Here is a 27,961-nt window from a genome sequence, read left to right as displayed (position 1 = left end):
CAGCAGGTTTATGGTAATAAGCCTCCGAGGAGGAGAGGAGGAGGAGGAGGCGGAGGAGAGCCACGGAGCCATTTTGTACTCATTTTAAACTCAGTGTGGGTTAACGCAGCTGCTGCGCGCCGTGGATACGCTGATAGGCTACTATGGATACCAAGCGTCTTTTTCCACGTTAAAACTTCACAATGAGGGATAAAAGTAAAACGCGGTGTTGGGAGAGGGAGAGTTAATGCCTTTGCGGAGGAGTTTCGGTGAAGTTGAATGGGATTTGGCAGGTTCACAAGCATGGAGCTACCGATGTGTTGGATTTGGGTTTGTGTCCTGTTCAACTTGCCGCTTACGGGATGTTTGGAGATACACCTTTCGGAAACTTTACAGCCCGGGACCCTTTTGGCAAACATGTCGCTTGGCCCTGGATGGACTTCTAATCTTGACAGGACTTTATCCCCCAAATTTATCCAGAGCGTTTTCCAAGTTGGGAGACACGATGGGATCATCCGTCTGTCCCACAAAGTTGAGTGTGCGCACACACCGAGGAACCCAGCGCCTGTTTATTTCAGAACAGGTTCCTTGACATCTGGGGACGTTATTCTGACACAGTTTAATGTGTTTGTCCACGGCCAGGACTGTTTTATTAAATACAAGAGAAAGAAAGCGTCAGGTAAGCCAGACATTCACATTAAACACCTTACAAAGCTGGAGGCAACTTCCTGCTTACCCGCAGGTAAACTGCTTTTGAATGTAACAGAACTTTTGCCTGCCTTTACGCGCAACACCGCCCTTTTAAACAGCATGTGTGTTGGCAAAGACTTGAGTGCAGTGTTCAGGCATGGGGATTTGTTCCTGGCCAGTGACTTATGTCTTGAGCACAGAGGACAGCCCGAGGTGAATTTGCACTGCGCGCTGCACAGCTCTCCAGGCGGCAGGCTCTCTGTGCAGCTGAGTTTGACCCTTGTAAAAGTGCCTAAACAACATGGATCCTTCTCAGAAACAGTGCAGAGAAAGTCTGGCAAATTGATACACAGGGGGAGGCGGCAGGTAAACGCGTCTCCCCAGTTCCAGCTCCCCAACTATCAGGTGTCCGTGCCCGAGAACGAGCCTGCGGGCACGCGGGTTATCACCCTGAAAGCCACTGACCCGGATGACGGAGAGGCAGGGAGGCTGGAGTACAGCATGGAAGCCTTGTTTGACAGCAGGTCGAATGACTTTTTCAACATTGACTCTCAGACAGGGAGCATAACAACCGTCCAGGCACTAGACAGAGAAGTCAAAGACACCCATGTTTTCAAAGTCAGTGTAACTGACAATGGCTCCCCCAAAAGATCTGCCACTTCTTACCTCACTGTAACTGTGAGTGACACTAATGACCACACCCCAGTGTTTGAGCAAACTGAATACCGTGTTAGCATCCGGGAGAATGTAGAAGTGGGGTTTGAAGTGATGACAATCCGAGCCACTGATGGTGACGCTCCCTCCAACGCCAACATGATTTATAAAATTGTCAACGCCGAAGGAGTAAACTCTGTGTTTGAAATCGACCCCCGGAACGGCCTGGTGAGGATCAGAGAGCGGCCTGACAGGGAGACCCGGGCCCAGTACCAGCTGATTGTTGAGGCCAACGACCAGGGCAAAGACCCAGGCCCCCGCAGTGCCACCGCCACTGTCAACATCTCTGTGGAGGATGAGAATGACAACTACCCACAGTTCAGTGAAAAGAGATATGTTGTGCAGATCCCAGAGAATGTGGCAGTCAACACAAAAGTCATCCAGGTGGAAGCTACAGACAAAGACGAGGGGAACAACGCCAAAGTGCATTACAGCATCATCAGTGGCAATGTTAAAGGACAGTTCTACATTCACTCCCCCACCGGTGTGATTGATGTCATCAATCCTCTGGACTATGAGATGATTCGAGAGTATAATTTGCGGATTAAGGCTCAGGACGGCGGCAGGCCTCCTCTGATAAATGGAACAGGGATGGTGGTGGTGCAAGTGGTGGACGTGAACGACAATGCCCCCATGTTCGTCAGCACACCTTTCCAGGCTACTGTGTTGGAAAATGTCGCCATTGGTTACTCTGTGATCCACATCCAAGCAATTGATGGTGACTCAGGAGAAAACGCCCGTTTGCAATATCGGTTGACTGACACCACGCCTGGGTTTCCCTTCACCATCAACAACAGTACAGGCTGGATTACAGTGAGTGAAGAGCTTGACAGGGAGACCACTGACTTCTACACCTTCGGCGTGGAGGCGAGAGATCACGGGATACCTGTGATGTCCTCCTCAGCCAGCGTCAGCATCACGGTGCTTGATGTGAATGATAATGTACCCACATTCACAGAGAAGGTCTACTCGCTGAAGATCAATGAAGATGCTGTCGTAGGGACCAGCGTACTGTCAGTGACGGCGGTGGATAGGGACGTCAACAGTGTGGTGACCTATCAGATCTCCAGTGGCAACACCAGGAACCGCTTTGCCATCACTAGCCAGAGTGGCGGCGGTCTCATCACCTTAGCCCTCCCCTTGGACTACAAGCAGGAACGCCAGTACGTCCTGACAGTCACCGCCAGTGACGGAACACGCTCTGACACTGCTCAGGTGTTCATCAATGTGACAGACGCCAACACACATCGGCCCGTCTTCCAAAGTGCCAACTACCAGGTGATGCTCAGTGAAGAAAAACCGGTGGGCTCCACTGTGGTGTTGATCAGTGCTACGGACGAGGACACAGGGGAAAATGCTCGCATCACGTATGTGATGGAAGACAATGTTCCTCAGTTTAAAATTGACTCGGATACAGGTGCCATAACAACACAAATGGAGATTGATTATGAAGACCAGGCCTCCTACACGTTAGCCATCATTGCCAGAGACAATGGCATCCCTCAGAAATCTGATACCACCTATGTGGAGATTGTCATCCTTGATGCCAATGATAATACTCCTCAGTTTCTTCGGGATAGGTACCAGGGGACTGTATTAGAAGATGCACCTGTCTACACCAGCGTTCTCCAGATCTCTGCTTCAGATAGAGATTCGGGCTCGAATGGCAGGGTGAGCTATTCGTTTCAGGGTGGCGATGACGGAGAGGGGGATTTCTTCATAGAGCCTTACTCTGGTATCATCAGAACTGCTCGCAAACTGGACCGGGAGAATGTTCCTGTTTACAATCTGAAGGCCTATGCTGTGGATAGGGGGATTCCGCCTCTGAAGTCAGCTGTCCCCATACATGTGGTTGTCCAAGACATAAATGACAATGCTCCAGTGTTTGAGAAGGACGAGCTGTTCATTGACGTGGAGGAGAACAGCCCAGTGGGGTCCGTTGTGGCCCGGATCACTGCCACCGACCCTGACGAGGGCACCAATGCTCAAATCATGTACCAGATTGTAGAAGGTAATAATCCAGAAGTTTTCCAGCTAGACATTTTTAATGGCGACCTCACTGCCCTCACAGACCTGGATTATGAGGCTAGAAGAGAGTATGTCATTGTGGTCCAGGCCACCTCAGCACCACTAGTGAGCCGGGCCACTGTGCACATCCGCCTTGTAGATATGAATGATAATGAGCCAGTGCTGCAGAACTTTGAGATTATCTTCAACAACTACATCACCAACAAGTCCAACAGTTTTCCGTCAGGAATAATAGGAAAGGTACCAGCTCATGACCCGGATGTGTCGGATAAGCTGCGGTACAAGTTTGAATCTGGAAATGAGCTCAGTCTGCTGCTGTTGAACGAGGACACTGGGGATCTGAGGTTAAGCAGGGATCTGGACAATGACAGGACCTTGGAAGCACCTATGACCATTTCTGTCTCAGGTAAGAAAAAAATTCTGAAAATGTCTTCTTCCTTTTATCTTATTTTCGAGCTGTTTTTTTTTTTTCTGAGGATAGTCTCACTTTTCATGTCAGTTTCATGTGTCACAAGGTGATAAAAATGTGTTAAAGACGGAAATTTGAGTCTCCACGTGTGATCTATCATCACACTGCAGAGTCAATATAGACTCTTCTGTTGAATTGAGACAGAAGGCAGGTTTCGGCTGTAATGTTGACTGTATGTTCAGTAAGTGTATGCTGCAGGCTCTATGCAGGATCTGGTTGTGCTGCTTTTGTACCATTTGGGTGATAAATGTATTGTGTGCAAGTGGTTGGTTGAGGTAATAAAAGGGTGCTATTAGCAGGGCACCCTGGTAACCGAGCCGCTTTGTTGTTGCAGATATGTGGGTTTCTGTCACAAGTTGGAACACACACATGCATATAGTACAGGCATATGCACACACATGATTTCCCTCACTTAGAGCATATACAGACCGCACTCTTTGAAGTGGCTGAAGGTTTTTGGCCTTGTGTAGGTGCGCTGCAGGGAGCTTTATAAACATCTTGTGGCAAGATGTCTCCTAAGATTTCACCAGCATAACTTTCCTTGCTTTGCATAGTTTCTCACACTTACCTCGATTTTGAACGAAAGATAAATTTTAGATCCAGAGTTTTGTTTTGGGGGAAACTTTCTGTCACGTGGGTTTAGATCTCAAAGCATGTGTATTTGTATTACAAGGTCATGTAGAAAAAATGTGCCTTGAGTTGCTTTTTTCGCCACTACAGAAGCCAACTTTGTTCTTTCAAGTTAAAGATTAGACAAATGCAAACACTGGACACACACACACACACACACACACACACACACACACTTTGCAAGAAACCACGGTGACATTAATCAGGCAGTTGAACAGGCATGATAAATCTAATACCTTGACAGAATAACTATCCTGTCACCTATTGACAGCTGGTTGCTCAACCTTCTCTCTTTCGTTCTTTTCTCTTTCTTATTCTTTTCTCACTCTCCATCTTTCTTTGTTGGTTGATCTCCTAAAGCGCATTAAGCTGTGAAATGGGCAAACAGCCCATCACCGCTAGATGTATTCAGCTTGCCCTCTTTGTGTCATTCTATCATCTCTCCAAGCTTATGACTGCCAGCATATCACACATACTGAAGGAATTCAAATGGAGTGCTGTGGACCAGGCTACATTAGGGCAAGCCCACATTCCCAGCCTGTCAGTCTAATCATGTTTTTGGTTATTTTAACTGTACGCTTGAAATCGTTTTGACGACTAGAAATAATTCTCAGAACTTTTTGCATGCAAGAAACATTTTTTTTGTGAATGTGAATATCTTTCTTTGGTCATTTAATTTTTTTGAGCAGAGACATTGATAAGATAATATAGTAGGTCTTTAGCTGGACTTAAACCTGAATTATTACACACCATGGTTCATCAGGCAGTGGAAGGCTTCCCCCAGTTGTCTCCCGTTTTCTCAAAAAGGACTTGTGCCCTGTCTTTGTCTTGGACAAAAGACAGACTGTCCTTTTCTAAGTGCTTTATGGCCGTTATAGACGACCTGCGGAGCATCCGAGGAGGCAGCAACTGACCACAATAGTTCCAGGCCTTACAGCCCTCATTCACTGCCACTGCATTCATGTTTGTCAATAACAGCTGACAGCTCTTGTCGTATCCCTGACAACAGTGACCTCATGATGGTCCCAAAGGGGACTGTCCCTCTTCATTACTTGTAGCCATGTACACACACACACACACACACACACACACACACACACACACACACACAAATATAAGTAAGCATGTGTTCATGCACAATTAAACAGATGCACACACCCCTCCTTTTTTGGGGTTGCTCACACTGATGTCAAGTGTTAGGTAACCATTGCCGCTGATGTCTTGACCTTTCAACCCCAGGCTCTTGGGAATGGAAGGCCTGAGGGGATTGGTGAGCTAATAGCACCTTAACAAGAGCGACAAGACTCTGATTGGGACTCTGTCTCTCTTGAATTCAGTCTTTTTCAGGCTTCAATGCTGGTTCACATGTCCACTGTTGTCCACTGATCCAGGGCCCGACCCTGGACATGAGTCAGACCAGGTCCAAATTTTACCCAGTCTAGGGTAGGGTCTGGTTTTACTTTCACTGAGCTGGAGTCTGTGCCTCATTATGTTTCATTCCTGAGTGTATCTGAGTCAACAGCTCATTATGCTTGCTCACATCGGTTTTGCCATCCTCTGTCCATACGTGATGAGATTGATCAGAGAGCATTAGCTCTGTCTTGCCTGCTTAACCCTGATTATTATTCCAGATCAATTGAACAAAAGACTATTGATGTATCACAGTGAGCAATGAGTATTGATTTGTCTTGTCCGTAGAGGAGATTTTTCTCATTACTCTAATCGAGGCTCTTCGTTGAACCTTTCAAATAAGTGCACAGGTGCTCTTATTGTGGCGAACAGAAGGCCTGAGAATGTTTTTCCAGCCCTTTGCAGAAACACAGGAATGCCCTGGTAACTCTCCTGAGATATACTCACTTTACACATTCTGCTATCCACAACACTATCAGTCCTCGCTCCCTTTCCCTGTGTGTGTGTGTGTGTGTGTGTGTGTGTGTGTGTGTGTGTGTGTGTGTGTGTGTGTGTGTGTGACGGTAGCTCTGTCAATAGCTAAGGGCTATGTGTTCTTGTTGTAAGAGCTCTTATCTTAGCTTGTCAAATTTCACTTAAAACCTTTTGGGGTTTTCACTCTGTTTTCTAAAAGATGAGTATCCGTCAAGAGTTGTACAGTATTTCAGTAAAGTGCACCTTTATCCTTGCTTTCTGTACTGTATTTTCTTTAACAGGTGTAAACCTTGGCTACATCACTGAGCCATATCCAGTCAGTGACAGGTCTGTGTTTTCTTACAAATCACAGCAGGCCCACAGTGGTACACAGGAAAGCCTTGAATCACAATTTCACCAATTTGTTACCGATGTACTACACAGTTAGACTCTCAAACCAGCTGGTTGATTGCCAGGGCTGGCTCTGTTGTTAATATGCCTCAGCTGTTGGCAATCTAGATAATTAGTGATTTTGCTAATTTGCCCATGTAAGCCACCACATTCTTATATTAGCTCGGACCAAACGGCTGCTTCCCGATATGCAAAAGGAGTTTTTTTTTTCTCAAGGAAAGATCGAACTGATAGGTGGGGCTCACAAGAGCAAACGTTAAAGCTTGCACAAACTGGCTATAGTTGGAGTTGTGTTATATCATTCAGTGATGCAGCATAGCAGATTGTAACCTAAACGATTAGGAATGATTGATGCTAAATCATCTTTTTCCACCCTGGCTCTGATCTTTTTCCTTACCCTCGGTGAACAGAGCTGCATGCCGCTACACGCACGCACACACACACACACACTCACTCACTCACTCACTCACTCACTCACTCACTCACTCACTCACTCACTCACTCACACACACACACACACACACACCTCCTCCTCCTCTCTGTCCTCCCCCTATTTTTCCCCCATGGGGCTTTTGCTTAGCGTCTATGCCTTTGGTTTGGCCCTTAATCCCGTTTGAGGAGTTGCATAGCTCAGCTTTTTAAAATTTCTGTTCTCGTCCGCCCACCCCCTCTTACACACACTTTCTCTGCTTTCTCTCACTCCGCCCTCTCTCAACATACATAATTAGATTTCTACTGTGACACAAGAGCTGTAGCTTTGTGCTTATTTTAAAATCCAGGCCAAATAAAAATCTGCTTATGTACTCACTGACCTTCCACAACTACTTAAAACCTTCCTGTGAAAACCACCACTTTATCATTTATAAGGAAAGAAAAGTGCAATTGTCTCTTCATTATGAGGTTACTCTTTTGCAATACATAGAGTATTGGGCGTGATCATACTCTGTATGAATTTTGTGGCCTTTCATTCATTCTCTCTCTCAATACACCATCTTCCTCTGTTCTGCTTCCATTCCTTGTCCTTGGCATTCTTTTTGGTTTCAAATCATTATTTAACCATGAGATATTGCGCCACAGAGGACACAACAACGCATATTGGGAAAGATAAATGACTGCCTGTGTGAGTCAAGGGACAAACCTCTTCCGTTCCTTTTCTGTTCCTGTTTTCCCGTCTTCTCCCAGGTAAAAGTCATGTGTTTGTTGTTCCGACAAGAGAAATGTGACTCCTCACTTGAGCACAGGTGTGGCAGGGATGCACAGACGGTGATGACTCGTGACCTCTTACCTATGAGATCAAAGCAGGACATGGGGTTTTACACCGTACTCTTCTACACATGACCTCCCACCCTGATAGATGGGGCAGAGAGAGAGGGGGCAATAAGGAGCGCATGTGTGGGAAAGAGATGTGTTGTTTATGTGGCTCTGAGTGGATGTCAATATTCCTCCGTTGCTAAAGTCAATATCACATAGGAGGAAAAACTACAATTACAAGCATGTGTGTGGCAGAGTCATTTCAAGGAGCTGAAGTCTGCATGGATGGAGTCTGTGTGCTTCAGCACTGTCTGCAGCAGCTCATATGTTTTCTGCAGTATGTGTGTGAGATATGCCGCCATTCCCAGGCTTGGCACTCTAAGTAACTGATATTGGGGGATCCCATTCATTCCTAAGATATCGCACACTCCTGGCTTCAAACTGTGCCCCTCACCACATTCCCTTCTGTGTCCTCCCTCCTCCTCTTATTTCGCTGTGTTTTTCCCTCTCACCCTCGGTCTTATTGTCTTCCCTCACGTCTTTCTCAGTCTTTCTATGTACTTTTCTAATGAATGCACCCATTGCTTGACCATGTACCTGGAGAGCGTTGCTATCTGCCACATTGTTGTTGAAGCTAAATCTGTCTTAAGTGGTCACAGAAACTTATTAGATTACTGTCCTCTTCGCTTTCTCTATCTGTCTGCATGCCGGTCTGCCTCTGTGTGCCTCTCCTGTCAGTCTGCTCGTATATCTTTATGCATATATGTGTGTGTGTGTGTGTGTGTGTGTGTGTCACCCAGTATGTCTTTTTAGCAAGTGGCAGTAACATGGTGCCCCCTGAAGAAGACGGAGCAGAGAACATGTGCAGGTGTAATAACTGTCTCCATGTCTCTGTTTGTGTGTTCCATGAGCGAGAAAGGAATCGCATTCATGCCTAATCTTGTACATCCACCATGGGCTTTACTGTTTGGTTCTGTGTGTGTGTGTGTGTGTGTGTGTGTGTGTGTGTGTGTGTGTGTGCTGCTATGTGTGGGCCTCCAGGCTGTGAGTTTGAAGCGTAAATACCAGAGGATCAGGACTGGTCACTGTTCGACTCCACTGATGTCTGAACACTCAATTACAGGTTAGAAAAAGCAGGGATGTTTGAGGATCCAAGGCTGTCTGCTGATTCTGTCACTACCTGTGAGAAGGAATACAGCCCGTCCGTGATTGTGGTTGTGGGATAGGTGGGCGGGTGCAAATGCCTTCCTTTACCTTGTGGGGAAAATGTACTTTGTTTGACTCGAAAAGATGCTTGAAAAAGTTAAGTTTCATTTGTGATTCTTTATACCCGGAACAGATGGTAGTTTTTACACTCCTTTTACGGTTTGTTTGGCATTGTCTGAACCTCCCAAATCTGTCCACCTTGTGCTACTTGAGCCATCTTTCCTCCCACACTCCTTAATCCATGTGCTGCTTTCTCAAGATCGGTGTTTTGTTTCCTGCAGGAAATCTCTCTTAAGCGTCGTGCTTGTGTCTGTCGCTGGTTGGAAAGTGAGGGGGTTGTTTGTTAGCAAACACAGTATGTTTTGGGTTGAAAAAGGTAAAGAGGTGAAGGTGGGGGGTTTTGAAAGGGAAGAGAGTAGTAGACAGTATCCTGTTTTTTTTCCTTTTAATGTGTTATCTTATACAGAGTTTCTTGCTATTTTTTTATTTGAGTGTATGATTGTGTTTTTAATATGTATATAGTATATACATGTGTGTGTGTGCTGTTTAGTGATAAATGCTTCATCTGGTTTCCACACAGATGAAACAAACACCCTTATTTACCCTATACACACACACACACACACACACACACACAGGTAGGCAGGGTTATCTTCGTTTACATGCTGCAGGACAGTGATTTCACCACTCAAACTCCAACAGGTTTTTGGGTGGTGGAGGGGTCGTATTTGATTGTAACCCGACACACGTCTCTCAGCCCCTTTCTCTTTCATTCTCTCTCACTCAGACGACACAGTACTCCCCTTTGTCTCTCTCACCGAGGAGGCAGGCGGAGCATCGCTGCTCGCCGGCGGCTCACGAGTGTGACATTACATGCGTCATGATGTGCGATGACCAGCTGCAGGAATGTTAAGTGGTGGTGGTGGGGTGGGGGCTGAGGGTGAATGTATACAGTATCTAGCAGCCAGAGTGAATGACAGGTGTGACAGTGAAGAAGAAGGAGGCAAAAGAAGAGAAAGAGGAGATGATAGGGGGACAGTTGGAGCGTCCCTCCACTGGTTGTTTGTTAATTCAATTCAATTCACTTCAATTCAATTTTATCATAACAAGAGTTATCTCGAGACACTTTACAGATAGAGTAGGTCTAGACCACACTCTGTAATTTACAAAGACCCAACTATTACAGTGATTGCCAGAAGGTGTTCACACAATTGTTGCTCATATTTGATGTTTGGCGATGTTTACGGGTATCTGTAGGAACCAGCATGAAGAACTGACAGTGAAGTCTTAAGCATGCATTTGCAGAGTAATAATAACAAAAGGTGTCATCTTTTTCTACTTGTTTGTCTTATTTATGTTTCTAAGCTTTTTGTTTCGACACTTGGCCTAGCTTTTCTGGTGCCAAGTTACGTCTTATGTGAATGACATGACATTTACGTGTGTCACAGCAGCATGGACAAATTTAGATATGAGCATTCAAATACCAGTCATGTGTAGGTTGCATGCCAGGAGGTCAGATTATTTACTGATATACTCTATCTAATGTGCTGCACATGGGAACTAAAGTAATGTGACTCCATTCAACTGTGTCAACACATCTAGCCTTAGTTTCAGAATCAGTTTTAAGGTCTTACTGGTTACTTGAAAAACACAGTTTTGCCTTTTTGACCTTTTTAACTCTGAGAAAGTAGACCCTTAGGTGTCCAGGCTGTTCTTCAGACTGAAGGCCAGAGGAAGCCACCTGTTCATCATCAGGGTCTCGACAATGATGCCTGAGGAGCTGAGACCAGTTAACTCAGTGCAGTCTTGTAGAACTATTCTTAAAAAACAGATTAGGAACATCAAACACTCAAGAGTAGCATTTGATCCGTGGCAGAAAGAAATCGGTAGCTGTTCTCCAGAGTGGATTGTACTCAAGTGTACTTAAAGATTTAAGGTGCCTTTTACTTTGAAAGCAAATCTTAAATTTTGCACAATTAATTTAATTATTTGTCTTTTCTATTGCTGACTAATTTGTTATTGAATGTATAATCTACACGTACGTGGATATATTTGAAAACAGTGTTTTTCCCTCTTCCTGTCCACACAAGCACTGTTTAAAAAAAGTCTCCGTCCAAATGAAAATGCAAAAACACAACAAATACACGACAACACTGAAAACAGATTTTTTTTGTGAGGAAATCATTAACCTGGAAGGAGTTTACCAAAAGATCCGTTTTCAGTGACTTGAAATGCAGTTTGCATGTGGATGAATGGCCAAAATGCGTAGAAAAAGCTATGTTTAAAAAAATGCCCGTGTAAGTATGGACTAGGCCTTAAAAATCCCAACCACCTACGTATATCACAACACTACGGTACTTCCATTTTAGAAGTTCAAATTTTTAGCTGTTTAGTGTGTACTGTGTACTCTGCTCTAATCATTCCCTATGTTATTACTTCTGTTATGCACATTTACTTCATATCTTGCTGCGCTTGCTCCCTGTGTAATAGTCCATTAATGCGTAATGCATTGGGCTACGATCCTCACAGCTATTAAGACTTGGCATTGGTACTGACAATGCAGGTATTAGGATGAAATGTCAAACGGCTTAAATGGATTGAGTTCACTGGCACAAACGGAGCAATATCTGTTCCGTTGCTTAATCCAGAGCTAATCATAAAAGGTGCCCTTCTGCAGAAATCCTATCCAAGAAGATATCCAAAAACTGAGCAACATAGCTTTTGATACAATAAGTCACACTTGTGACTGTGAAAATAGCTTAATGTAGACTAGAAAAGTTTTTTGAGGTGTAAAAACAATTCTATCAACACGTTTCCTGAAAACTGACACTACCTCATAATTGCCCTTGCTTAAAAACTCCTAGATTAGGGCTTTAATACTGGCCCTCTACTAGTGTTGATGTTAGACTCCACAGAAAGACTTCATGCCAGATTGTGTTCATAGAGGTCAGGTGTCAGTTTTAGTAATTTAGTAATTTTGACAGTTAATAGCTTGTGTGTGGGGACTTGTTGATGCACGCTTGGCTCTCAAATTGTTGTCCCTTCGTCTTACTGTCTGTCTGACAGCACTCGACTTTCCTGAAATGTTATCATTTCGATTAAGTCGCTCCTGGCGTAGATTACAGGTGGTGTTGACGCATCTATAGTTCCCTCAGTTTCTTTTTCTGCTTAGATGTATTACCGAAGTGGCTGGCAGCATGATAGATAGCCATGCTAGCAGTCTAATTTTAAAGCCTTTGATTATACACAGGGTTGTATTCCTACCTGAGGATTGTGTAGAACCAACCTCTCCTCATCAGGTAAATTGCCGTGTATTCTCCAGATTTTTAGGGGGGTAAGGGTCATTTTATGCAGTGTGACTCTAGTGTCCATCACCTTGGTCCCAACAACTATTGGATGGATTGCCATGGAATTTGGTACACACATTTGTGTTCCTCTCAGGATGAATTGGAATGGTGATCCCCTGGCTTTTCATCATCAGGCCAAAATATAGATACAAAATAGATGTATCCAATACTTTGATTATTGACCAAATACCTGCAAAACTAATGACATTTGTGTCCGCCGTAGCAGTTACTTTGTCTTTAGTGCTAATTAGCAAATGTGCACATGCTAACATACTGACGGTAGCATTTAGCTCAGAGCACCGCTGTGCCTAAGTGAAGCCACACAGATCTGCTAGCATGGCCGTTGACTCTTAGTCTTTTTAGTTTTACACAGCTTTTTATTTGCAGAATGGATGCTACTTGTCAATAACTCCCTCTTTTATAAATCTTAATAATGATACCTGTACCAGACATATACTGTATCAAGGCATGTACTGTATATGTAATATGACTTGTGACTGTGTTGATCCCTGCGAGGATAAACATTTTTCCCTCTGGGGGGGTCAAGCACAGAAGGATTGAATGTATCGCTCAGAGGCTCTTTGTAGCCTGGATGTTTACTGTTATGAGGGGATTTGAACCCTGACTGAGAGGAACGTTTGGGAATACCCTTAAAGCCTTTTTTCACCAATGTGTCACTCACAACTGCTGTCATCCTGGGTGTCACCTTGCAACCTCATGACAGCTTCTGTTCTGCTCTGACAGCACCTTTCTCTTGTCAGCTTTAAGGGAACATATATGTGCATACAGTATGCACTTGCATATGCATTAACACACGCACATATAAGAGCACACTGATCATCACAAGCAAAGCATACACCGCACCCTGGGTCACACTTGGCTCCTACAGGCAGAGCGGTTTAGGCCTCTGTAAGTATTTCAAAGGAAGAGACTAAGGCGTGCGGATTGAAGCTTTGTATCTTTTCTCCAACACCTCCAGGCCTCGTCTTTTAACAGAGAGGGAGAGACGGATACGTAGATGTAGACAGAGGGACCTTCGAGGTGTATTAAGTTTGCGCTGCCTTTTGATAGGGTGTCAGGATGCTTCTTTGAACTGAGACATCCTCCTGTTACATTTTGGATGGGGTGACTCATACGCATACACACAAAAACACTTCTATAACCTGGATATACAGTAAGCATGCTTTTGCACTTGCACACACACAGGTACAGCCACCCTTCTATCCGTCACACGTGATCCAGATCACACACCAGCCGTGGACTTTGCAGCAGCGGACCTTTTCCCCTGGAGTGTTAAGGCCAAGTTTCACACAAAGATCCCTTCCACCTTTTATACGGCACACAAAAACTGTCTTACCCTCCCAAAATGTCTTAAGTTACATGTGTATCAAACAGCTTTTTACAAAGTAACTTGCAACTTCTCTAAAGTTCCAAGTGAATGTTTTCTGGGGCTTGTTGTCACATTAAAAAGAAAAACATTCTGCAGGATTTTTTGTGGCGTAGTACATAAACAGTTTTTTTGCTTGACTGATATAACTCCATAACTCCATATTTGTATTTTTTACTAATATGAGCATGTGTCCTTTTTTGTGTGTGTGTGCTTGTGTGCGTCCATGCATATGCTGAAGGGGATGCTGATGCTAACACTGGTCTAGGATATTGAGCTGATACCAAGCTTAAATAGAGATTCAGGTGACACGTTAGCAGTATATAAACATGTTTTTTATAGCACATTATAATGTCGTCATATGCAGATATGAAGACATTTTAAGTGTTTATAAATGTGCTATAATTTTAACAATTATGACATCTCATGAAGACATGGTTTATAGAATTACAATTGTTATGTTGCATTGTCTTTCATTATATGATTAAATACCTTTAACATGTTGACAACTACATCAACAAACACTTAGGATGTCCTTATATCTGCTTACAACTACATATGGCACTATGGTGTTTTATAAACCATTTATTAAATGTTTAGTTACTGCTTATGAATGCTAAGGGGGTTACAAAAAAGTTTAATTCAAAGAACTTGAAGTAACACCACAAACATAAGCAAAGCAGCATGCTTCCCTGCCCCCCCTTTTTTTTTTGTATACGTAAAAAAGGTTTTTAAGTTTTAAATGTCAAAGATTAAGATATTTTTGGTCCGCATGAATCCAAATAATCCTGCCCGTGTCTCTTTTGTTTTGCTAATAGTAATTCACTTAGCGAATGGGCGCCTGCAGTTGGTATGGGCAAAGAAAAAGTGGAAGTGATCTTATCTTCATCACTGTTAAAGATGTTAAGCAGCACTCTTGACACTTCTGTTATGGAGCAGAACCAGGACCCACAATGCCTCTCTCTGTCTCTGTCCATCCCATGTGATGTTTGTAAATGACATACGTGCTGCTGTCTACCTTCAGCAGCGCCTTATCAAATTACACCCTGGGTTACAGTTTGTCTGTGTTTGTCTGCATGAGTTTTGTTTCTGTGTGTGTGTGTGTGTGGGGGGGGGGGTTGGATGCCCCTGGATCAAGTCAGTGCCAATGATCAGCTCCTACCCATTCCTGATGTCTCTTCAGTGATAAGAGGTGTAAGGAGGACACCTCCTAATTGGTATTTAAAAATGGACTAAAGATGCCACTGTGCTGCTTTTGCGAACAGAACTTCTGTGACCTCAGAGACTTCCACTTGACTTAACCTCTCTACCATCCTGTTTGGTTCCCTCCTATTCAAAGTGTCAATACTGATGCACTGCAACGAAGTGGGATGCCATCCAATGTTACTTCTGTTGTACTAGTGCATTAGTTAGGCAATTTGCCAGCCCCCAACCCTCTCTTAATGCTGTTAGAGACTAATGGCGGCGCTCACTGTCTGTCCACAGATACTCCTGACAGCACACTGACAGGCTGCTAAGCACTCGCCCCACACTCTGCTCAGGATCCTCTAAAATACTGCCCGGAATCGATTTCCATGTTGATTTAGCTTTGTCGATAATGTAGCCATCAGTTCCTAATAGACTCTTTTTGCACTGCCTTTAATGCTTGTCGATGGACTGCTGTTGCCACTCAATGCCAGACTGGCCAAAGTCATTTTTAATGAAGACGTGAAGTTATTGCAATGACTTGTCAGGTTCAAATATTTCTTAGCTATCAGGAAAATGTATATTTCAGCCTCATAATGGTAAAGTAATATAATTCTATTTTCTCTGATAGAGAGCAGATCACTGTGGATTTAAATCATGAGGCAGGTATAAGACAAGCTGAGCCTCCTTTTAATGTCTGCTTTCTGTCAGGCCGAAAACTGACCTGATGAGGCAGTGCAGGTTCAGGGGTCATGACTTCTAAATTATGGTCACTTCACCTTTGTGCCCCCAGGTCACACAGACAAAGTAGAGGGCTTTAGACTTCAGCAGCTGAGGGTTCAATTGTGTTATCTGAGTAAACGTCCACTTACTGCAGGGTCATCTGGACTGTCAATCGGTCTTTACCTTCTGTTTGTCAGATAATGTTTGTCTTTCTTGGGAAACATGGAAAGGGACAGAAGCCCTTTTTAGGACATGGACTAAGTAACTGATGTTTTCCCGTGTATTTTAAAGTGATGGTTTTTCATTACACTCAGACATGGGTGTCTGAGACTCGACTAATCCACTAATACAATTTGTTTAATAAATTTATTGGAGAGCAAATTCTGTTGCCTATTTTACAATGCCTGACAGTGCAAAAGCATAGAATGATGAAGTTATTACTCTTGTTTAACTCGTATATGCTCACATGCTGTAAAGCGTTTTGCTTGATATTCATAATCTCTTGCAGTTGGCATGAATAGACAACCAACCTAGGGGGGAAATTACACTTTGACATGACGAAGATCCGACAAGGGTGGCCATTTACATAAATTTGCGGATTGCAGCGTACCTGTTTGTGTGTGTGATTGATTGATTCAGAACTGTGTGTAGAGTGTGTGCTACCTTCCGCTCACAATGCTAGTATTTGCCCATTCATTTGGCATGTGATCTCTCCATTTTTAATTGTTTACCGTACTGTTTAATATAAAGAGCTTGAAAGTCAGATACATAGTTATTATCATTCATTATTGCATGTGATGTAATAGATTACACATTTACATTCTAACCATACAGGAACAATTAATGGTTAGACTAAAATAATGATTTACACGTCGGAATAATGATTTACAGGCTTGTGTCTCAGGGAATGAGGAATTGTATGCCTTTTAATAAACAGATACAGACTGAGAAACAAAAGCAAGTAGAGAATTCACATTTCAGTCTGAGGTGGCCGCGCCCAGAGTTCAGACAAACAAAAGTTCACAGAGCTGACAGTCGAGAGTCAGGCCTTCATTTGCATTTTGTCTTCCAGTACACAATCCTGTTCTTCCTCTGTCTCCCTCTATATTAGAATACAGTATCCTATAGTAAGCACAGGTGAGGCGTAGGTTTAACATTTTAAAAGTGTGTGTGTGTGTGTGTGTGTGTGTGCGCACGCGCGCGTGCGTGCGTGCGTGGGCTTGTTTAACTATATTTGTGGGGTCCAAAAACCAGGAGTCCAGTATACTTGTGGGGCCAAAATGCTGGCTCTCACCCCAGCCAGCAGCTTTGTGTTGTATGTGTGAAGTGATTGTCTCAACGTGTGAACAGTCACACAGGTTATAATGGGCTCACAGGACGAGGCATTTCAATATGGACTAAAGAGTTTCTATGGGAACCTTTTTAATACAGGGATCAAAGTAGGGTTGAGTACTTTTAAGCAAATTGTTTTTGGCACAGAAGTGGTTTGTGACACTGAAAATCTCTGTTTTTACCCATAGTCAGCTTTTAGATAGTAGATACCAAGAACATATAGTTCTTGGTGTATTCAGTGGGATAACATGATTATACTGTGTTTTTTTTTATATAGACCCCAATTAAAAAATAGTCCCTATTTTCAAACCCCTCAGCTTGTTTGTTGGTCTTTAGATGCCTTCAGTAAAGTCTGTGCTCTTATGATGTGAGCTCCTGGTGCAGATGGTTTTCGCAGGATCAGCCAGCCTACATTTTTGGAGGCCCCTCAGTCAGTCATGTATGTGACATGGATCCTGGGTTCTTCATGTTGTGCATTAGGCGGGGTTCTCAGGTATTCGATCGTTGGTGTTTTGAATCCTCTGCCATACATCTGATACCACATGTGGGTTGTAGCTTGGGTGGGGGGTAAAGCTGTGATACCATGGGGCCCAAGAGAAGCCCTCCAACCTAAAACATGTGTTTGATGTGAGGAATGAGTTGGTTCAGCTCCAGAGTTACTGAGGGCCCGGGGAAGACAGCTGGCTCTCCATGCCTGGCATACTGCTGCTCACTGCTGCTCTCCAACACATCCATCAATACATAGACGTCACATCTATACATGTACCCATTCTTCCGCTGCTAGAGAATAGCTGCCCACTGCTTTAGAATGGTAGGATCAGTTAAATGCAAAAGACTCAATGAATTCTCATTCATCAGTTAAGTCCTTTTCAGCATAATGTTTCATACATTCCCATCGTATGTCAGTAGAAGTTTAAGAGCTTTTTAGCTGCAACTAATGTATCCATCTTTGACTTTGCAGATGAAGCTGTTGGTCACAAAATAAGTTGCATACTGAAGGGACTTTGGCTGATCTGATAGGCTATTGATGACTGATTAAAATGTAGTTTTCTACATTAAGTATTATCAAGCCAAGTGTCCCTGTTCAGCTTAATAGAAAATGAATAGATCTCCTTTGACTTGTATTTGTGTTACTTGTAGTGAGACCACACTTAGCATTGCCTTCACTGCTCTGTTGCCCTTTGTACACTCTTCCCTTTGTACTTATTTTTACACACAAACAAACACACACTAGGACCATCTGTGTGTTTATGACATGTCTCTCCCATAAATTCTGTACACTGTGTGTGCGTAGGACACACTGATATGAGTCAAGGCCTGTCAGTCTTGTAAGACAGCATCCATAAACTGAGAGAGAGGAGAACTGGGGTTAGTTGTGGTTTGGCTTCAGGGGAACATGGTTTACAGCTGGATGATCTCCTTTGCCACACACACATTCGCATGTACACGTATAAACAGTCAGACTTGTATTCACATCCATACCTGCTCTCTGTAGTCACTCAGTCAGTGGGGGCTGATAAAGTGGAAATGGCCTATTATTACTAAAGCGATGACAGCAGCCGTAAGCAGGCATCACACACTGGCATACCTCTGGCATTGTGTAAGTGGAGCTGTTTTTTATTGCACGCATATACTCTTTTTTTTTTTTACACTTTTTATTCTCCATATTTACATCAACTCTAGATTCTTATTTATACCTTGGTTTCTCTTGGTGCTTCAATGGCTTATTTTCCTCCACAAGAGATAACAAACTGTCAGTAAACTAATCGTTGTACTCCTTTTCTCTTGTTAATGTCCTACCTGCTAACAGGCTGAAAGGAGTTTGAGAAACATTAATATCGACAGAGAGGAAGACGTGTGTACTCATTAAGCCAAAACAATTTGATTTTTATAAAAAAAAAAAAACATGCGCTAAATTTGCAGGAAGTAAATCAGTGCATGTTTGAAATGGTGATTTTTACCCATGCTAGCGGCTTGGCTGATCTATGGATGGCAATGGCGTGTTGTCCGTCCGGGTTGCTAGGTTGGTCCTTCACTTTAGTCTATTACTAACTAATGAATGGATTCCCATTGCATTTTGGACTGACACTCATGCTCACCAGAGGATGAATTCTACTAACTTTGATGATCCTCCGACTTTTCATCTTGTGTCGTCATCAAATCAAAATTTTAATTTATCCAATATTTTTGGTTTATGACCAAATGCCCGTAAAACTAATTGCATTATCATCAGCCTCAGCTGTACTTAGAAATGTTAGCATGCAAACTTGCTAGAGTAAGATTCTCAACATGGTAAACATTCTACCTAAACACTAGCGTGTTTGCATTGCCATTGTGAGTGTCGTAGCATGCTGATATTACATTTAGCTCAAGCTGTTTTTCTCGCTGACATACACACACACACATACTGTTACTACATATTTTCTACAACCCTTAAAAAAACTGTATCATTCCCTCTCTCTGAAAAAACTATAAACCTCCCACCTGGATTAAAGCCAATGTGGTTAACTGGAACAGATGCAGGATCAATAGAGAACACACACACACACACACACACACACACACACACACACACACACACACACGTTTGTTTCTTACTAGAAGTCCCTTCTCTTCCTACTTAATAGTCTCCGCATTCCAGCCTCCACCGCAGGAATGACTTCACCTGCATGCAAAACCAAGAAACATCCTTATAATTCGACTGAGAGCTGCCTATAAATGTGTGTGCATGTGCAATCATGCTTGTGCACATACAGTACATGCAGTGTTTGTTGACCTTCAAATACACACTGACACACACAATTTCCCTGTAGAAATACAACATTCACATCCTCCCGCTTTTGTCAGCACACACACACACACACACACACACACACACACACACACAGACACGGACATATACACACACACAGACACACACACACACACACACACACACACACACACACACACACACACACAGGTCCTTCTTCTTATTATAGGAACCCTGCTCCTCCTTTCTTTCACACTATTTTTGAAAGCTAAAACATGTCATAACTCAACCCCAAAACTTCAATAACCTTTTTTTTTGGAGTGCAGAAATATTCTGTATTTGTGACTGACTGACTGACTGACTGACATGAAGTGCTGAGACAGTAATTCATACCATTAAAATTTGTCTCTTTGGGGGTTGACTAAATAGCTGTGTGACGTTGGGGCGTGTACCTGCAGGTTGAGCTGAAGTCATAATTTACTGTTTCCCCGCCCTGATAAATCCCCTTTTATTAGAGGAGGGACAGGGCGAGAGAGTAGCAGGATGACGAGGGAGAAAGAGTAATTTAAGTTGAGAAGAATAATGTTGTCTCCCACAAAGCATCTTGTGCAATCTGTAATTATGAAGAACACATTGTCAGGATGTAGTCATTTGTTTGTTGACATCGTCTTTGCCTTTAGGATGAATCAAAGGACATACAGACAGACACTGTAGTAAAGAGACTGATAGCTTGTCAATTGTGTGTTAACAATATAAAGTTGATTGAAAAAAAAGAGGAAGAAAGGAAAGTCTTTTGTTGTGTGACAGAATCTGAAGATGTCCTTATGTCCTGCTGCTTCTCTTATAACAAAAAGCTGCTATAATTAGCTACACTGTGTGTTGACAGTAATTGCTACCTTGATTTCAGTAAGGAATGCTGTCAATTTGTCAACGTTGGTGAGAACTAGTGGGACCACCCATGCTAAAAAACTGTGGTTGCGTAGTGTGAGTAGTGACAAATTCCTGTCACATTGTGACAGTAAAGTTTTCCTGAATCTGCTTCGGGACTGCTCGTTACTATAGTGTTTCTGCAGAGTAGCACTGAGGAATTACATAGTAATAGGTACGCAAACAAGCCCTGTGTTTGATGCAGGATAATGAACATGTCAACTTATGAGTAACTCATTTAAACCAGCATGGGCAATAATAACTTTTTAGGCAGGTTTGGGAGAAAGGCAATTGGCAAGGAGAAAACTCGGAACAGGAATATCTTTGGGGATAAGAAAAGACGGGGAGAGATTTTCACGGCCTTGTAGTGTCTAGTGACTTATTTTTTCTCTCTAATTTACTTAAAGGACGCTTCATTGCGCGATGTAGAAAATTGAAATGCACAGAGGCAGGGAGATTCTCCAGAAATAAACTGGTAAGTTGACAGAACCTCATACGTCTCACTGCCTCCCTTCTTTTTTTTTTCCTGAAGCTGACTCATTATCACACACCATTCTTGTCAGCCGTGTCACCGAGCACAATACATTGACATTTAACTGGCCCTCTGCAGGAGAAAAGGAGGGGAGAAGGAAACAAGGAAAGAAGTAATCAGAAGAGAAGGTGGAGGAAGAAGATATATGGCGAGGGGATGGAAGTTCTGGCTGTGATAAGAGCTGAAGTCAGGGAGATAGCTGAATCTTGAGGAGGGAAGAAAGGAAGGAAGGGGAGAGGATAGAGGAAAGAGGTGGGGGGCATCTCCCCTTTTTTTACCCTCACATTCTCTCTTTTTCTGACTTCAAAGAATCTCCCGGTGAGAAGGAATTATTCCCCTCCGCTCAACCGTACCGCTTTGTTACCCACTAGTCATCTACCTTTGCAACCCCCATCGTGGCCACATCTACTTATTGCTTCCAAAGAGAATAGTCTTGTAAATGCGATGTTAAGGGCTCTTTTCAAATAGTGGTGCTTTTAAGGCAGATGCTCTGACTGGTAGGTACTCTGCATGGCGGTTGCAGGTTATGAAAGCAGAGATTCCCAGACTCCCTTTCACTTTTGCGTCTGACTTAATTTCCCTCTCTCAATCGCACACAAACCTCAGGGAATGACTGAATGGTTCCCTGGAGATTAACATGATGAAGGCCCCGGTCGGTAAAACCCAGTAAGGGCCCATAAAACCCAGACACAAAAAAAACCCCACATGTGGCACACAAACAGTCTTTGTGAAATACACCTGAGCTACTCTCCCTAATCTTTCTCAAATGGAGAAAGAGAGAGAGTAAGGTGTTTCGGTTGTGGCTTGTCCAGGCTGAATCGGTGACGGCACAGGGCCAGGAGAGGATAGAAACATCAAGAGGTCAGCTGGCAGCCAACAGCTCCAGGTGGGCTGTGAGCCTGGCTGAGTCCAACCATCTGCGTCTGTATCAACACTGTTTCAATCTGCTGGCTGGTTTGGTTGCTGACTAACCGACCGACGGACGGACTGAATGCATGAATGAATCAGAGAATCTGACTGCTTGACTGGCTGCCTGATTTAATGACTGAATGGGTTCATGAATGACTCATTGATTGAGCAAATGTTTGGCTGGTTGACCAACTGGCCCACAGTATCTGAACAGCTGATATACAACATGTGCTAATACTCATGTGCTAAAACATGTGCTAATTTCTGTCAGGGCAATTAGCCAAACATTTGGAGTGTAATCTCAGTTTCCCAAGAAACAGAAGACAAATATATATTTTGTTCTTTTTATATTATGTTTGTGAGCTTGATGAGAGTTATATACTGTGGCTTTTGAGAAGAAGTGAAAAGACTAGAACAGAACTGTTACCCGTGCATGTAAAGGCAGTCTGAATCAAGTGTGGTAACGGCGGACCCTGCCACTACAATGACAACCACTACAGAGAGAGTTAATTGCAATATTGTAAATACATTGAATGACTATTGCTGAAAAATGCCAACCATTCATAGTATTAAAAATGGGATTTTATTTAATAAAAATCGTAAGGCTTGTAGCTTTAAGGACCGATAAACTTTTCAATTAAGCTCCATTTCAGTTACCACGATTATTAAAAAAGACAAACCGCAATGTGGCTGCTCAGCATTTGCAGTGCTGTCTTCTGATAATTGTTAGCTTTCACTCGTCCTCTGACAGCCTCAAAGTTCCGGCTAATACATTAACAATTTATAGGGATTCTCTAGACTTCCTGAAGTTGACAGCAGGTCTGAAGAGCAAGCCTCCAGGCCTCAAATACTTGACAGGAGAACAGAGGGTGAGGTAGTTGGGGAGTTTTACCATAGCTAATTAAGAACGAAAAGTAACAATTATGGGGACCCTTCGTTTGTAAAAGTCACTCTATTCTTTGGTGTTTGTTTCGCTTGTTCCTGCCTCGTGGGTTGACAGCAGACATAAAGTGAGAAATGGCAGGTATTCTTTTCATCCAGTGGCTAACCTTGTAACTAGCAGACCTGCCACATGCTGGGAGGGTAGGTAAACAACAAAAGGGGAGGATAGGTTTGATTTCCCTCAGAATAGTAACATCAGTACTGTTTGAATAATAATAAAGTGGAAAACCCAATGGAATACATGCAGTCTCAATTTAACTTATGTTCGTTGCCCAAAACAGTTGAAATTATCACTGCTGGGTCAAAGGCATATTTCCAATGCAATGTCAGTGCATTTACTTGCATATAAATACCTTAATTACCCTAATGCTTCAGTTAAGGTACTAATTTAAGTAATCATATAGAAGAGTAATGCAAAAGACTGATGAGTAATAACTTATTTAGGTGGATTCTTAACCGCAAAGCCACTAAGATCTTAACTCTATGGTTTAGAACCTACAATCATATTCGTTATTATGATGTTTTATTCATATTTAACGGGACTCTAGACTTGGTTATAATACGACATTATGAATGTTTTTTGTCTTAATGACTTCAATGCAGTACGTGCATTAATTGGATTAATTTTCTAAATTAATCAGGCTGTTTTAGCTGAGGGATTTGAACAATTAAAGCCTCTACTCTATAAATATGTATTGTATGTAACTATCTTTTGAAAACACCAATAGTCATTCCTTAAACATGTCACATTATTATATTATATTATCACTTGTTTTAACTTAACTTAATAAATTGCCTTGCGTCTTGGGATATTGGTTGTAAAAAAAACATGCATTTTGAAGATTATTTGTATAATGTCAGTATTAGGCAGCAAGTATCCCTTTACCCGGTGTTGCCTGTGTCTCTAGGAGGTGGAGTTTGGCAGAGTGCCATTTTAATGCCAGCAGGGGTGGAAGCTAGATGGGGGTATTCAGCGGACATTCAGTAGATATCGATGGGGTATTCAGGGGTGTCGGAAGGGTCAGTGTCTCCCTAACTTTGTCCTCTGAAAACAACTCCATGCACCCACACATCCCACACTTGAACACACACACACACACAATAGTCTTGGAGATTTGCCCGGCTCTCTTTTTAAATTGACACAAGTCTCATGGTTTCCCAGGGCGACCTCCCCACACCACTCACCCCTCCTCTTTTTACCCTGCTTTGTTGAAAAGAGCCAATCGTGCGTTGGCTGGTAACTAGGCACCCTATTTATCAGTAACCAGCACCAACAATAACTGTAACCCGACACCTCCTCAGAGAAAAAAAAACGGAGGAAAGTAGAGAGTTGGAATGAGACAGGGAAAGAAACCGAAAGAAAGTCAGGAAATATCAGAAAAAAAGTTTAAGCTTATGTTTAAAATATTACTTTTATTATTAAATATATAAACATTTGTACTTACATGGTTTTCAAGTAGATTGATTGCTTTTGTAAACTGATTTGGCAATTAAAATAATATTTATTATGCCAATAAAGTGTCTGTAAGAGAACCGAACGAAAGAAGAAATACATATGTGTGAACGAGAGCCAGGAAGAGCGAGGGAAGAGAGCAGCTAACGACAGAGGCAGAGAGAAAGACAGGATCTAGTGTCAGTGTAATTGATACTTGGGTCCTATTAGGCCATTCATGGCTGGGTAGCTCTTAAGAGAGCGATGCAGGCTGACTTGTGAGGAGGCTTTTGATCCGTGTGCGCCCCCACCAAACCAACTATTTGTCCACTGTTAGCTTATCAAATGGGATCAATGCTAGAGAGAGTGACTTAATACAGGAAGGGAGGAGCAGTGTGTGCATATGTGCATGTTGTCTAAGTGTATGATAAGCGTGTCTACATTTGTTTTTGTGTACACATACACACGTGTTTTGTTTGTACGTGCAGATGGAGATGTGAATGCATGTGTTTGTGTCTGAGGATATTGTGTGTGCAGAGCTTGACCAACTGTTGACCAGGCTGCACTGCCTTTAGATTGTGTGTGTGTGTGTGTGTGTGTGTGTGTGTGTGTGTGTGTGTGTGTGTGTGTGTGTGCGTGCGCACATTCCTGGTTATAGTTGAGTAATTCTCTACTACGAAACAGAGAATGGCCCGTTTGGCCTCTTCACCTTTCTGTGATCTCTTTAATAAGGGCTTTAAAAATATCTAATAGTGCTAATACTAATCAACCGACCACACACACTGAAAGGACTCACCATGGTGATACATTATCCTACAAAGAAATAGGTGCACCTACTTTGTCTCAATGTGTCTCACATGACCTCATGTATCATTCAAAATTACAAACATGTAGAAGCAGGATGAAAAAGAGGCGTCTTGTGTTATGCCTCACTCACCTTTGAGCAAGAAACTGTCAAATTACACGGAAATTACACCACTTTGTAATTGATCATGGAAAATCCATAAACTCGTGATTTTGCATTTTTTCTTAAGTGAACAATGTAGATGTTAGATGATATTGTTTTTAGTGAGATGTGGTTTTTAAATCTTGCCAGCACAATGCTTTTTACTCTTTTTGTTTCTTATTTATTTGAGCAAATAAATAATAGAAAACTAAATACAACGATTGAACAGATTGCTTATCCCTTCCCTTAAAAGTTCCCATTACAAGCACAATAATCTAGTAGTAGTTAAGCTTCTTTTAAATTCATGTTATAATCTCCTATCTACTATCCTGTGGTTGGTCTGCTTTGCTTTCACACCACAGATGCAACAACTGCACCAGATTACTTGGAAGTGGACTGAGACTCTTTTTTTTCAGGCAGACTCGGTTCCATTGACAGCTTTCACATCAACAAGCCAAAAAATTAAGCACAAACAACAAAATGGACAAACCCAGCAGAGCTCGTTTGAAACAAGCCAAACAGAAGCACCCGTAGCTTGCTTCTTTTCATCTCCCAGCTCTGACAGGTCATAATGATGCTCGCTCTAGTCTTTACATGATGTCAAGGGCTAACGACTACCTACTGGAGGTATAGACAATACATGTTTGGACTAGTACTGGACTTGATCCCTTCCTCCACTCTACCCGTCTTTTTTTTCTCCTCAAAATTTGAGAGACACGATACAAAATATGACATCCACCTAAAAAAACGGATACCAACAGTTATTCAGTTACAAATAACACTGAAACAAAATTGTAATATCTGTTGAAGGAAAACAGGATGACACTTTTACTACCAGATCGTTGATGGCTATGGAATGATTCATTAAACGTAATGGTTAAATTACATTTTGCAATTGAAGTCTTCAATTAAACTGTCCCTCAGCTGTCAAACCAAGACAGAGAAGGAGTTCCTGGATCATTTTTCTGTCTCGTTCAAACTGTGTGCTAAAGCCTGGCCCACATCTTTGCCTAAAGGCGAGATGGTTTGTTTCTCTCTTTGTTTTTGACACCACATCACCCAGTGGAAACAGAGCCGGGCGACACCTGGAAGCTGGGACCTTTTGAACCTTTAATAAGAAGAAGCAGAGGGCTTTAACTTGATTAGTCGGCTCAGGAGATAGGCAAGGGGAGGGAGACTTGAGTGGAGCAGCTGAGTGGTTTTAACAGTGTTTTAAAGTCGATGTAGAAAGCAGTTCTGCAACGAGAGTGATTTTATAGTGCCGTTGATGGCCTGCACATTCAGAGAGCTAATGGTGCTTTCTCGAAGCCTGGTGTTGTGCAGCACATCTGGTGTTATGCTCTGACATGTTATAATTGAGTTTGAAGCTAAGCAAGCATCGCATGACACTTGCCTGATTTAGTGGACAAAGAATTTATTTTTCATTGATTCACACAGTTCCTCTCTCTCTTTCACTTCCCATTTCTACTTTTCTCAGTCCCGAGGGTGTCTTCTCAAACTTGTTAACAACAGAATGTGATGTTCACTTCCAGCTGCTGATTCTCTCATCATAAACCTTGTCACAACAACAAGCCTGATGATGCCTTTTCTCCCTCCGTCTCAGCTTTCAATCTCACGTCCACATCTGCACTTTGCTGATCAAGGTCTCTCTCGTATCTTCATAATGAATTACCTTCTCTGGCAATAGTCAAACATGCGATGAGCTAACAAGTGCACTAATACCAGTCAACCCTCAGGCACTAAAACAAGCCAGGCGTTCATTTCGGCTCGTTTTGCATTGTCTGGCCTCCTCATCCGGGCTCGTTTAGTATTGTCTGAGGAGGAGAACAGTGCTGCTATTCTTTTCACCCCTCTCTCCCAGGGATCCTAAATGGGACATAGATATTCTACCCGGGTCGGTTCTTGGCCTGGCACTCGATGCCCCTGAGTGCTCTGCTTAAGTACAGCCACTAAGGGCACTTGTGGAGGGGTTGTGAAAGTCCATTCTGCTTAAAGGTGAAGGTGGAGGAGAAGTTGATACAGCGGCGCAGGCTTCTGAATTCCCTCGTGTGCCAAGCCAAAGGTTTCACATTAAGACAGTGTGTGGATGGTTTCTAACCACTTACCTACACCAGATGTGTTTCAACCATGCATTGTCAGATGGAACAGATATATCTCAACTGTAATCCAATCAACTGTCAATACTGGCAGCATGACAGCTTGTGCCTCCACTCATCCTTTAACTGCGACGCAAAGCATCTTTTTAGTTTGATTTTTGATTATAACTCTGCAACGTTGCCAGGTAAACAGTTGAAATGCAGTGTTCA

General features: G+C 42.8%; 1 protein-coding gene across 4 annotated transcripts in view; it reads left to right on the top strand.

Moving 5' to 3' along the window:
* The first annotated feature begins 56 nt into the window (after positions 1-56).
* Positions 57-27,961, top strand: part of celsr1a (cadherin EGF LAG seven-pass G-type receptor 1a) — a 91,359-nt gene continuing 63,454 nt past the window's right edge. For all 4 annotated transcript variants that reach the window (XM_031284898.2, XM_031284897.2, XM_031284895.2 and 1 more), the window contains exon 1: positions 57-3,817. In XM_031284898.2, coding sequence (XP_031140758.1) covers positions 259-3,817 — 3,559 coding nt within the window. In that variant the 5' untranslated portion in view covers positions 57-258. The remainder of the gene's footprint in view (positions 3,818-27,961) is intronic.

This window comes from Sander lucioperca, chromosome 20 (assembly GCF_008315115.2).
Source record: "Sander lucioperca isolate FBNREF2018 chromosome 20, SLUC_FBN_1.2, whole genome shotgun sequence".
Classification (NCBI taxonomy): domain Eukaryota; kingdom Metazoa; phylum Chordata; class Actinopteri; order Perciformes; family Percidae; genus Sander; species Sander lucioperca.
This window is presented reverse-complemented; position numbering and strand designations above follow the sequence as displayed.